Here is a 13,621-nt window from a genome sequence, read left to right as displayed (position 1 = left end):
TTCAGACACAATGGGCCGAATTGCCTCCTTCTGTGCTGTAAATTTCGATGATTCTATAACCCCTAGGGTCAAATGGGACATGGCAAAAGATACATGTTTATGGTTCAAAAAAAATCTTTACAGGGAGGGAGGGGACAATGTTGAGTTCTGCCCGAAAGTGTTGTTGACACAGACTCAATGAATTATTTTAAACGGGAGTATAGAAACATAGAAAATAGGAGCAAGAGTAGGCCATTCGGCCCTTCTGCACCATTCATAATGATCATGGCTGATCGTCTAACTCAGTACCCTGTTCCTGCTTTTCCCCCATATCCCTTTACTATTAAGAAATATATCTATCTCCTTCTTGAATACATCGAATGACTTGGCCTCCACTGCCTTCTGCGGTAGAGAATTCCACAGGTTCACCACCCTCAGTGAAGAAATTTCTCCTCATCTCAGTTCCAACTGTCATAACCTGTATCCTGAGACTGTGACCTCTGGTTCTGGATTCCCCAGCCATCGGGAACATCCTCCCTGCATCTAGTCTATCTCGTCCTGTTAGAATTTTATATGTTTCAATGAGATCACCTCTCATTCTTCTAAACTCTAGTGAATATAGGCCTAGTCGACCCAATCTCTCCTCGTAAGTCAGTCCTGCCATCCCAGAAATCAGTTTGGTAAACCTTCGTTGCACTCCGTCCATGGCAAGGACATCCTTCCTCGGATAAGGAGACCAAAACTGCACACAATACTCCAGATGTGGTCTCACCAAGGCCCCGTACAACTGCAGTAAGCCATCCCTGCTCCTGCACTCAAATCCTCTTGCAATGAAAGCCAACATACCATTCGCCTTCTTAACTGCTTTCAGCGACTGGTGGCCAAAGACACCCAGGTCTCGTTGCACCTCCCCTTTTCCCAATCTCGCACCATTCACATAATAATCTGCTTTTCTGTTTTAACAAACAAAGTGGGTAACCTCACGTTATACTGCATCTGCTATATTCTTACCCACTGACCCAACTTGTCAAATCAAATTGGAGCCTCTTTGCATCCTCCTCACATTCCACCCCAGCCAGTTTAGCGACCAGGGGACAGAACCTAAAGATTAGAATCAGGACTTTCAGGAGTGAAGTTTAGAGACACTTCTACACGCAAAGAGTGGGAGCAATTAGGAACTCTACCACAAATGGCAGTTGATGCTAGCTCAATTGTTAAATCTATTCAGATTAAAATTTTTGTAAACCTGAAGGTCAGGGATAGGACTAAGGCAGGTATATGGAGTTATGTCACAGATCAACCATGATCTCATTGAATGGTGGACCAGGCTCGGGGGGGCTAAATGATCTAATTCTGTTCCTGTGACCACCCCTCAAATATAGTGAATGAAACAATAATGTAATCTGAAAATAGGACTAACTACTTACAATAAAAACCTCAAGGCTTGTCATGAGGGGAAGCTGAGAATAAAGAAACTTCAGTCTGCGCTCACAAGAAAACAGGTGAAATTCAAATCCAACAGAGCTAAATCACAACTGCTGGGCTCCCCATCCCTGTACCCGATGGGCACAACATTGCCCCCCTGTCTACAATAACTTTTACACTGGGTATTGGAAATCTACCTGGAGCCCCACTAAACAAGGATCTTTACACCAGGGGCAGAGATCTTCAATCTTGGAAGAGAGCTCCAAGTCCACCGACTTTCAATCCTATTCGTGTTTGGACAATTAGCTCCAAACAGGAAAGTTTAACTGGAGCTTGGAGCCCGTGTGGGGATTCGAGTGATCAATGGCCACAGAGCACCGAGGGAATGATTGGGCCGTCAACCAACCGGCACCAGTTCCTCAGGCCAGTCCCACTGTCCCTTCAGAGCTCATTAACCTGCACAATGAGGGCCTGGCAAGCCTTCACCCATTGCTGCAGCCATCCCTGGACTGGGCCTGGATACACGATTACCAGCCATTCTGCCTCTAGTTATATGGACCCATTAAAAGCCATTTCACGAACAGGAGGAACTGATGGAGGAGTGCAGAGTGTTACCAACACAGTATTGAGCACTCATTGTCTGTCTCCAGTCAACAACACAGAAATGAGCAACCAGCCATTAGAAGATACAAGTAGTCACTGCTTTATTGGTCATTTGATAACTAGTTGAACTGGGTTTGCTTGTGTTTCCTGTACAGGAACAATGCAATTAAAGAAGCAGAGATCAGAGATACAGCGGTCACAGTCAGGGCCAAAATCAGGACCACCTCAGACGCCACACCTAAAAAGCAATGAGAAACCAATGGTTAAAGAAGGAAATATTGAGGGGGAAAATGGAAACAAGCAGTCGGCCAACTCACCACCTGGAGACCTCTCCTGCATCCTTTGCTCAACCTCATTAAGGGGCTCAGTTGCCAGGTCTGTCACATCAGGATCCAGAATGACCAGGGGTCCAAGTGAGGCCTCACCCTCCCACTTCAATTCAGCATCACTCCCTGCAATATCAAACATTCCAGTTAGAGAGGGTAAAGGGTGACCACCAACATAGAGAGGATCAATGTCCTACCAGGTCCAGATACAAGATCCCTCCTTCCTCTGGAATCAAGTTGGAATTCCCTCGTGACACTGCAGTTGCCCAGATGACAACAGGCGCACACGTCATTGGTCGATTCTTCCAATGGGGTCCAGCTGAACCAGAGAATCCGTTTATCAACCAGGTTGTCCATCACCCTTTAATACAACACATCCCTGAGTGAGAGAGGGAACTTACATATTCTGGAAAGTACAAGCTTTGTTCATGGAATCTCTCCGATCCACTGCAGCAACTTTCAGGTGACAGGTGATGAAAATCTGAGGGACACATTCAATACAAGTTGTTACTTAGTGACCTCCTCCCAACATGGGGGACCCAATGTTTGGCTTCCTCTTACCAAGGAACGGTCATCTCCAAAAAAGCGGAACGCATCCAGGTCAAACTGGAGTTTGTCCAGCTCACGTTCACCTCTTGGCAACGCAAAGATTGAAAAGGAGTCCTCAGCTTTGCTGTCCAGGAGGCAACTGAAAAATGAAATAAGGGACAAAGTGAATTAAATGAACCGATTGAGACATAATCAGCTGGAGAAAGCAGAGAGCTCCTTACCCATGGTAGTCAATGATGTTGTATCTTGGGGTGGAATCCTTGTCTGGGCTCAATGTCGCTGCACAGCTGTCAATGTAGAGCTTCAAGGGCATGTGGTTGGTCATTGAAACAGAGGCCTCAATGTGAATGAGGTCACCCAGGTCGTCGACAGTCGAGGTGCGCTCTGTAAGCCAGTCATCTGAAGTACAAGAGGACAAGGGTTGGAGACAATGGGTGTAACTCCCAGAGAGACGACAGAAAAGCACTCCCCATCCACCCATCACATACCGTTCATAAGACGCAGTGAGAATGACAGAAGCCCTTCTCCAGACTTGGTCGAGCTGAATGGGATCCAGGTGGGCTTGATAGGGTCACTGCTCACATTGCCCTTCCTGGAAGGACAGTACAGTAATTTCAGGACAGCTTCAGAGAACTGCACCTGCTGTAGACCTTATTTGCCACAGAGTAAAGATTCTTACCTAAAATAGTGGCACTCAATGGGAATGACTGCTCCATTAGTTCTCACAATGACAGATCCACGAGCATTTGGGGTGTGGTTCAGGTGGGTGGTGTAGACCAGGAAATCTCCAGCCATCTGAAAGACATCAGGTTAAGGAATGAAGAGCTGGTCTCATTGGACAAAAGCTATTTCTGGTCATTTTCCTGCCCTGTTAAGCTGCAGTTTAAGGGGTTTCAGCTGCTCCTCAATGACACATGATTGAAGCAGCTCCACCATTGGCAGAAGTTGCCTGCAGCAGCCTCTGTTACTCTGCTCAGTCCACTTTCTATCATAGGGGACTTCAGGCCTGCAGTCAGAAACCCTGAAATGATTGGCACTGCCAGATTTGATGAGCATTCTTTCCCATATAGAATAGAGCTTTCACCTTCAGGGGCTTCAAGTTAACCCTGATATGGAGCACAAAACACAACATCACTTTTAAATCTCATCTGTGTCCGTGGAATCAAGGGGATTGGCAGGAGTAATAACCAAAAGTGGAGTTCCCCTTTAATAAATTGTATCCCAATTATTCCACTTGTTTCATTTTTCAAGTCTCAACAGGAACTTCCACATTGCACATTCATTGACCACAAGTTGAGGCAACAGGCCTGAATATCCACGAGAAGGCACGGAAAAGATAAATCAATTGAGGCACAAAAGAACAGACTGGTTTGGAGGAATGTCGGTACAGGTTCAAGGTCAATAGAATTGAATCTGTGTTGGAGTGTAGTAATGACCCATTTAAGAAAGATGCAGTCCCTCAGTGACAAGTTGAAGTTCTTTTTAAATATAAAGCTAAGATTAACAGGTCAATATAAAGTAGTAGTTTCACACAGGGTGATATTTAACAGTGGGCAAGAATTTATACACAGATTTCATTCAGGGATCTCCTCAGTGGCTGGAGTTTCAGCCGACATTAATGAATTCAGAGTGGGCAGTAAACTACACAGTGAAATTGGAGCAAGAATTGAAGAATCACATTACCTGCAATCTGCTGCCACATTCATGGAGCCCATAGTCAAAGAGGACAGTGTGGTTCTGAGAGTGGATCCCAGTTGGCCGACAACCTGCTGTCCCCAGGGTCAGGTCAGCAGCTTTAATCAGGTGCCTGGTTCCAAATAAATCCATGTCTACCCTCACCAGCAGGTTCTGCTCTCCACACTGCACCATCACAGTCTGCAGTGGAGACAGACTTCTCCCCTCAGACACACTGAAATGGGAACCAAAGGGAGGGACAGGGAGAGGGACTCTGTGGGGCACAGGGGTGGGTTTTACTCTTCTCCATGGAAATCTCTGGCCTCTAAACTGTTCCCAAATATCAGAGCAACAAACCACTCCAACTAACACCAGCACCGAGAACAAACCTCTCACTACAAAAATCCCCCATGATACCAAATAACTCAACTATTCCTTTACCCACCAACCAGCACCTTTTATACACTGCAGTCACCTGACTCCAATTCAATGAGTCGCTGTTGTGATACGATTGGATGTCTTTCAGAAAAAAACTCAATATCTTTCTGATCCTCCTTTCATTCAATCACTTCCATTGTCCTATTTCATAAGTTTCTTTAGAAAAAAAAGAAAAAAAGAAAAGAAAAAAGACGGAGGGAGAGAGCGGTGCAACTGAGTACAGAGATACAGAGAGACACCAGCAGAGGGAGGTAGAGAGCAGTGTAACTGAGTACAGAGAGACACCAGCAGAGGGAGGTAGAGAGCGGTGTAACTGGGTACAGAGATACAGAGAGACACCAGCAGAGGGAGGTAGAGAGCGGTGTAACTGAGTACAGAGAGACACCAGCAGAGGGAGGTAGAGAGCGGTGTAACTGGGTACAGAGATACAGAGAGACACCAGCAGAGGGAGGTAGAGAGCAGTGTGACTGAGTACAGAGATGTGGAGATGCCGGTGATGGACTGGGGTTGACAATTGTAAACAATTTTACAACACCAAGTTATAGTCCAGCAATTTTATTTTAAATTCACAAGCTTTCGGAGATTTTCTCCTTCCTCAGGCAAATTTGCCTGAGGAAGGAGAAAATCTCCGAAAGCTTGTGAATTTAAAATAAAATTGCTGGACTATAACTTGGTGTTGTAAAATTGTTTACAATTGAGTACAGAGAGACACCAGCAGAGGGAGGTAGAGAGCGGTGTAGCTGGGTACAGAGATACAGAGAGACACCAGCAGAGGGAGGTAGAGAGCAGTGTAACTGGGTGCAGAGATACAGAGAGACACCAGCAGAGTGTCCAGGAAACCAACCTTTTATCTGAAATCTGAGGCGAGATCTAAACTGCACAGTGTAGAGGAAGCATTACTGTGTATCTAACGCGTGTTGTACCTGCCGTGTGAGTGTTTGATGTCACAGTGTGGAGGGAGCTTTGCTCCCTATCTGACCTGTAACTGCCCTTCTGCAACTGGAAAGTTTCTCCTTCTTTACTCTTTGAAAAACCCTTCACAATTTTGAACACCTCTATCAAATCTCCACTTTATGTTCTCTGTTCTAAGGAGAACAGCCCCAGTTTCCCCAGTCTCTCCACAGAACTGAAGTCCCTCATTCCTGGCACCATTCTAGTAAATCTCCTCTGCATCCTCTCCAAGGCCTTGACATCCTTCCGAATGTTTGGTGCCCAGAATTGAACACAATACTCCAGCTGAGGCCTAACCAGTATTTTATCAAGATTTTGTATCAATTCCTTCCTTTCTATTCTGTGCCTCAATTAATAAAGGCAAGGGCCCCACTTGCTTTTTTTAACAGCCTTCTCAATTTGTCCTGCCACCTTCAAAGATTTGTGTAACTGCACCCCCAGGTCTCTCTATTCCCCCACTCCATTTAAAATTGTTCCATTTAGTTTACATTACATCTCCTCATTCTTCCTACCAAAATGTATCGCTTCACAATTCTCTGTATTAAATTTCATCTGCCATGTTTCTACCTATTTCACCAGTCTGTCCATGTCCTCCTGAAGTCTGTTACTATCCTCAACATTGTTTATTACATTTCTGAGTTTTGTGTCATCTGAAAACTTTGAAATTATACCCTGTACACCCAAGTCCCGGTCATTAATATATATCAAAAAGAGCAGTGGTCCTAATACCGAGCCCTGGGGGACACCACTGTATACTTGCCTCCAGTCTGAAAAACAACCGTTCACCACTACTCTCTGTTTACTGCTCCTTTGCTAATTTTGTATCCACGCTGCCATTGTCCCTTTAATCCCATGGGCTTCAATTTTGCTGACAAGTCTATTATGTGATACTTTATCCTCCCTTAATCTCTCCCTGCATAGAAACTCCCCGACCCATATTCATGGCCACCCCCTCGACCTTGCCATCTCACGTGGCCTCTCTACTCCCATCGTCTCAATCATGGATAAGGCCATCTCCGATCACTTCCTCGTAACCCTCTCCACCCATATGGAATCATAGAATCATAGCAAGGTGACAGCACGGAAGGAGGCCATTCGGCCCATCGAGTGATTACCGGCTCTATGGAAGATCAATCCATGCAGTCCCACTCCGCCAATGCACATCACAGAATGAACTCAGGAATCCCACCCCACTTTCTATGGGTCGGGGAGTTTCTATGCAGGGAGAGACTACGGGAGGATAAAGTATCACATAATAGACTTGTTAGCAAAACAGGCTGCGGTTATGGTGCAGACTGGGATCCAGGGCTGAGGCTGTGGTCATCAGTTAGTCTGGGAGTGGCACAATCTGGTTCATGACTCGCCGGGTGTGAGAGTAACACCAGGGAGTCAGGCTGGCGTTTCGAAGGGTGTGGGTTCCAGCTCCCAGTGTTTCCAGAATGTTCTGTGTGTGTTTCACTGAGACTCGGGCTTTACAGTAAATATTAAAAGGATTGTAGACAAATACTTGGCCATGAGCTGCTGAGTGACCTGTCGGGAGATTGTTGCTTGCTTCCCTTCAGCTTGTGGGACTGTGTTTTTGGTGCACTGTCCCTTTAAGAGCTGTGGTCTGCCTCATTTCTCAGTGTGATTGTGGGACTGACACAGAAGCGAGGGAGGAAGCAGCAGCCATAGCTCGGACTGCAGGCAAATTGGGAGGCTGGGATTAAAAGGCTGTTATTCCTACACCGGGAGTTGAACCCACGCCACCTGCAGGAAAACCAGGAATCCTAACCACCAGACCACATGGGAATGGAAGGAGGAATCAACAGGAAGGGCACTGAGACAACACCCAGAAGGTTCAGGCGCGATTTAATGTAGGTGTTCACAATTATGAAAGGTTTTGACAGACGAAATAAGGAGAAACTGTTTCCAGTGATGGGAGGGTTAATAACCAGAGGACACAGATTAAAAATAAATGGGAAAAAAAGCCACGGGCGGGAGGAATGAGGAGAGATTTTTTTACGCAGCGAGTTTTTATGATCGGGAATGCACTGCCTGAAAGGGAGGTGGAAGCAGGTTCAATAGTAACTTTCGAAAGGGAATTGGATAAATACTTGACCGGAAAAAATTCACAGGGCTGTGGGGAAAGAGCCGGGGAGTGGGACTAACCCACTTCCTTCTGTGTTCATCCCTGGAAAAAACTCTCCCCCCAAGTCACTTACAACGGCACTTTCAAATTCCCAACTGTCTATTGTTTGGCCATTCATCGCCAGATCTGGCTGAACCACATAAAGCACTATCGGGTCCTGTCTCCTCTGACAAAACTGCTCACTATTCCAGGATCATCCTGGAATGTAAAGATAACCCCCGGATTCTCTTCACTACAAACCATCTTCTTAAACCCCTCTGCCATCCCCTCTCCACCCTCACCTCCAACAACAAGTGCGTGGAGCTCATGGACTTCTTTGTCACTAAGATTGAGACCATCCATTCAACTGCCTCTGCCGTTCCCCTCCCTTCCCCGAGCTCATCAAGTTTCTCTCCTATCTCCCCTCATGCCCTCTCTGAGCTCATCTTGACCATGAGACCCACCTCCTGCTCCCTCGACCCTATTCCCTCCAAACTTCTGAATACACAACCTCCTTTCCTGGCCCCATGTTTGCTGACATTGTTAACGGTCCCATCTCCTCAGGTACTGCCCCCTCCTCATCAAATCTGCCGTCATCACCCTCCTTCTCAAAAGACCCACCCTTGACCCTCTGTCCTTTCAAAAGACCGCCCCATCTCCCACCTCCCTTTCCTCTCCAAAGTCCTTCAATGCCTCCTAAATCCGTGTCCATCTTTCCCACAACACCATGTTTGAATCCCTCCAATCAGGCTTCCACTCCTGCCACAGTACTGAAACGACCCTTGTCAAATTCACAAATTACATCCTCTGTGACTGTGTCGAGGGAGATTTCATCTTGATCGAACCCTTGATCGAACCAGATTCACTGAAATGTGAAGCATCTGTGGTGAATGTACGTTAAAAGCCTGCACCACTTCCTCGTTAGTATAGTGGTGAGTATCCCCGCCTGTCACGCGGGAGACCGGGGTTCAATTCCCCGACGAGGAGGTTATTGCTGCTTTCGAAGCTTCACTTTCATTTATTTGAAATATTGGATGTTGAAAATACAATGGAAAACTGACTCGGCCTTTCCCACTTCTGCAATTTGATTTCACAGCGATTTTAAAAATCTGCTCTCTGCCTCACGCTTCAGCTCGATGTGAGAACCACAATGATGGGCAAGAAATAAAACGCAGAATCGCGCTGTCACCAGCCCGAAACAGAGAGAGACAGGTCTCGGAACAGGCGCAGACATGAAAGATCTCACATACAGCAATGAAAAGGATGCATGTTTCAGTGAATCTATTTTAACTACTTCTTTGATGACAATTTGTTTAACGTTCCACATGCCACTGTTGAAGGAAGACTTACTTTCTATCTCTTTGTTAGTCAAGGTCCAGAGGAAAATGATGTGGTGAGCAGGGAAAAAGTGACAGATAGAAAGAAAGAGAGACACTCAGAAACGCAGATAACAAGTGAGACAGACATAGTCATATTCACACATACACAAACACACACATTCATCGCTACATAAACACTCACACACAAACAGAGTGAATTAAAATTCCACGGCTTTTAACACCTCGAGTTTTATGCTAATTTTAATTAATCTGCAAGATTTTACGAAATCTACGACAAAAATCAGCCAAATTATCCATATTCTGACTCTCAGTATTTCTGAGTCACTCCATGTGTATGTGTGTCTGTTTCTGTGTGTCTGTCTGTGTATGTGCCTCATATTTTCTATATTTTCCTGAGAAGATCTGTCTCTTTCTGTCTCACTCTCTCCCGCGTTACCCACATCATGATCCAACATGTGATGCAAAAGTGGTCGGTAATTCTTCTTTCAACAGTGGTCCGTGGAAAGTGAAACAAACTGTCATCAAATGAACAGTTCAAACAGATTCACTGAAAAGTGAAGCATCTGTGGTGAACGTACATCCCCTTCCGGCTCCAGTTCCTCGTTAGTATCATGGTGAGTATCAGTGTCTCTCACCCTGGAGACTGGGGTCAATTCCCCGACGGGAAGGTCAGTCTTTAGAAGTTTCACTTTCATTCACCTGCAACATCGGATGAGGAAAATACAGTGAAAAACTGACTCGGACTTTTCCACTTTCCATGATTTAATTTCACTGATATTCCAGCAATTTTAAAATCTGTTCTCTGCCTCACTCTTCACCTCGATGTCAGAACCACAATAATGAGGAAGAAATAAAACACAGAATCGCGCTGTGAACAGACCCGGGCTAATTCACCAGCCCTGAACAGAGAGAGACAGAAAACTGCTCACTATTCCAGGATCATCCTGGAATGCAAAGATATCCCCGGTATCTCTTCTCGAGACAAAACGACTTATTGGACCCCCGCCCCCCCTGCCTCCTCCACCCTCACCACAAAAATTGCGAGGAGCTCCTGGACTATTCTGTCACTAAGATTGAGACCATCTGTTCAGCTTCCGCTCCAGTGGAAAACTCTCCAGTTTCTGGAGTCATACCGAGCACAAAAGTACCCGCGACATCGACCACCGAGAAGGAAAAGGGCAGCAGGTGCACGGGAACAACACCACCTGCACATCCCTTTCAATTCACACACCATCCTGACTTGGAAGTACATCGCCGCTGCGTCAAAATCCTGGAACTCCCCATCTGACAGCACTGTGGGTGAACCTTCACCACACAGACTGCAGCGGCTGAAGAAGGAGGCTCACCACCACCTTCTCAAGGGCAATTAGGGATGAGCAATACCTGCTGGCCTTGCCAGCAATGCCCACATCCCATGAAAGAATTTTGAAAATCGTCCAAATAACCTATGGTCTGTCTCTCCGTATGTCTAAGTCATGTATGTTCATATGTATGTGTGTGTTTCTTTGTGTAGGTGTGTCTTTCTGTGTGTGTATGTATCTGTCTGTCGATGCATGCGTGTGTCTGTGTGTGTCTCACATTTTCCATGTTTTCCTGAATGCATCTGTTTCTCCTTCTTTCTCTCTCACTCTCTCCCGCGCTCCCCACATAATTTTACTCTGGACATAATCGAACAAAGAGAAGATCTTCCGAGTCTGCTTTCTCATCTGCGCCTGTTCCGAGACCTGTCTCTCTCTGTATCTCCGTCTTTCAACAGTGGCCCGTGGAAAATTAAACAAACTGTCATCAAATAATAGTTCAAAAAGAGTCAGTAAAACATGAAGCATCTGTGGTGAATGTACGGTCACAACCAGCATCAATTCCTCATTGGTATAGTGGAGAGTATCCCCGCCTGTCACGCGGGAGACCGGGGTTCAATTGCTTTAGAAGTTTCACTTTCATTGATGTTGAAAAGACAAAGAAAAACTGACTCGATCTTTCCCGATTCCACAGTGATTTTAAAATCTGCTCTCTGCCTCACGCTTCATCTCGATGTCAGAACCACAATGATCGACAAAAAATAAAATGCAGAGTCGCACTGTGGACAGACCGGGTCTGAGTCACCAGCCCGAGACAGCGAGAGACAGACAGAACGAAAAAAGACGGAGATACAGAGAGAGACAGGTCTCGGAACAGGCGCAGATGAGAAAGCAGACTCGGAAGATCTCACATACAGCAATGAAAAGGATGCATGTTTCAGTGAATCTATTTTAACGACTTCTATGATGACAGTTTGTTTAACTTTCCACATGCCACTGTTGAAAGGAGACTTATTTTCTCTCTCTTTGTTAGTCAAGGTCCAGAGAAAAATTATGTGGGGAACAGGGAAAAAGTGACAGAAAGAAAGAGACACTCAGAAACGGGTAGAAAAAGTGAGACACACGCAGACATATTCACACATACACAAACACACACATTCATAGCTACATACACACTCACACACAGACACACCGGCATGTACACACAAACACACACCCACCAATAACCTGAAAGTAACACAGGACTACTTGCCAAACAGCAGAAGCAGCATGCTATAGACAGAGCTAAGCGATCCCACAACCAACGGATCTTCTGCAGTCCTGCCACACCCAGTTGTGAATGGTGGTGGTCAATTAAACAACAAACGGGAGGAGGCTCTGTGAACATCCCCATCCTCAATGATGGTGAAGCCCAGCACGTGAGTGCAAAAGACAAGGCTGAGCTGTGAGCAACCATCTTCAGCCAGAAGTGCCGAGTGGATGATCCATCTCGGCCTCCTCCCGATATCCCCACCATCACAGAAGCCAGTCTGAGATCGAGGTGAAGAGTGACACGGAGAGCAGATTTTAAAACTATCAGTTCAATTAAATTGAGGAAAGTGGGAATCTCCCAGTCAGTTTTACACTGCATTTTCCACAGGCGGCGAAAATATAACGTCCTCGGTGGGGAATTGAACCCCGGTCTCCGGCGTGACATACTCACCACTATACGAACGATGAATTACTGCATTGATTCTACACTCACCCCAGATGGTGTTAAAAATGCTTCATGTGTCAGTGAATTTCTTCAACTATTTGTTTGATGACAGTTTGTTTAATTTTCCACGGGCCACTGTTGAAAGAACCTTTTACATTTCCTTCTCTTTGTTAGACAACGAACAACTGACTCTGTCTTTCTTTCGTTCTTTCTCTCTCTTATCGTGGTGAGCATTTATAAGACGCCAACTTTTAATTTTATGTCTTCGCCGAGCTTCTTCCTAAAAAAAACTACAGAGAAAAATAAACAGCTGATTGTCGCTTTCGGAATATTATTGAACAGAGACTGTTTGGGGACTGGATGCAGAGCGATTGTGATTTTAACTTACTCGTGGTTAAGGTGACAGATTAAAATTTCATTCATTTCCCTCGCACAGGTTCGAATCTGAGAGACTTCAGATCCCGTCATTTATCAACGTGTTCATCTCTGCGTTTCAAAATTCAACAAGTCTCTTGTGGAATTAATAATTCTGAAGTGAATTAAAATTCCACAGCATTGAACACCTCGAGTTTTATGCTCATTGATCTGTGAGATTTCACGAAATCTACGACAGAAATAGAACAAAAATCAGCCAAATTATCCATGTTCTGTCTCTCCATATTTCTGAGTCACTCCATGTGTATGCGTGTCTGTGTCCATCTGTCTGTGTATGTGCCTCATATTTTCTATGTTTTCTTGAGTCGGTCTTTCTCTGTCTCACTCTGTCCCGCGCTCCCCACATCATGATCCAACATGAGACGGAAAAGTGGTCGGTAATTCTTCCTTCAACAGTGGTCCGTGGAAATTTAAACAAACTGTCATCAAAAGAATATCTCAAACAGATTCACTGAAACGTGAAGCATCTGTGGTGAACGGACATCCCCTTCCGGCACCAGTTCCTCGTTAGTATCATGGTGAGTATCAGTGTCTATCACCCTGGAGACTGGGGTCAATTCCCCGACGGGAAGGTCTGCCTTTAGAAGCTTCACTTTCATTTATCAGCAATATTGGATGAAGAAAATACGGTGAAAAACTGACTCGGACTTTTTCACTTTCTCCGATTTAATTTCACTGATCTCCGAGCAGATTTTAAAATCCTCACCTCGATGTCAGAACCACAATAATGAGGAAGAAATAAAACGCAGAATCGCGCTGTGAACAGACCCGGGCGAATTCACCAGCCCGAAACAGAG

General features: G+C 45.4%; 2 protein-coding genes and 1 non-coding gene across 3 annotated transcripts in view; 2 read left to right on the top strand and 1 right to left on the bottom strand.

Annotated features, from left to right (window-relative positions):
- The window catches only part of LOC137302245 (zona pellucida sperm-binding protein 3-like), a 223,962-nt gene that overhangs the window by 58,110 nt on the left and 152,231 nt on the right, over positions 1-13,621 (top strand). The window lies entirely within an intron of this gene.
- Positions 2,092-4,597, bottom strand: LOC137301962 (zona pellucida sperm-binding protein 3-like). Its single transcript, XM_067971680.1, has 8 exons — positions 4,566-4,597; positions 3,371-3,474; positions 3,104-3,281; positions 2,895-3,021; positions 2,735-2,814; positions 2,531-2,652; positions 2,325-2,459; positions 2,092-2,245 (listed from the first exon to the last, which is right to left on the bottom strand). Exons 1-8 carry the CDS (start codon positions 4,595-4,597, stop codon positions 2,127-2,129), a joined length of 897 nt encoding a protein of 298 aa, XP_067827781.1. The 3' UTR covers positions 2,092-2,126.
- trnad-guc (transfer RNA aspartic acid (anticodon GUC)) lies at positions 8,971-9,042 on the top strand. The gene has a single exon. It is a non-coding gene; the product is annotated as a tRNA-Asp (tRNA).

Source organism: Heptranchias perlo, chromosome 35 (assembly GCF_035084215.1).
Source record: "Heptranchias perlo isolate sHepPer1 chromosome 35, sHepPer1.hap1, whole genome shotgun sequence".
In the NCBI taxonomy this organism is placed as follows: Eukaryota; Metazoa; Chordata; class Chondrichthyes; order Hexanchiformes; family Hexanchidae; genus Heptranchias; species Heptranchias perlo.
This window is presented reverse-complemented; position numbering and strand designations above follow the sequence as displayed.

Bases quoted from the DNA above. Each gene is read 5' to 3' on its own strand.
- LOC137301962 (XM_067971680.1), bottom strand. From the start codon at position 4,597: ATGGGCTCCATGAATGTGGCAGCAGATTGCAG. The intron at 3,022-3,103 runs GTAAGGAGCTCT...TTCATTTTTCAG, and splicing joins AACATCATTGACTACCATGG to TTGCCTCCTGGACAGCAAAG. The intron at 2,460-2,530 runs GTAGGACATTGA...TTGATATTGCAG, and splicing joins GGATCTTGTATCTGGACCTG to GGAGTGATGCTGAATTGAAG.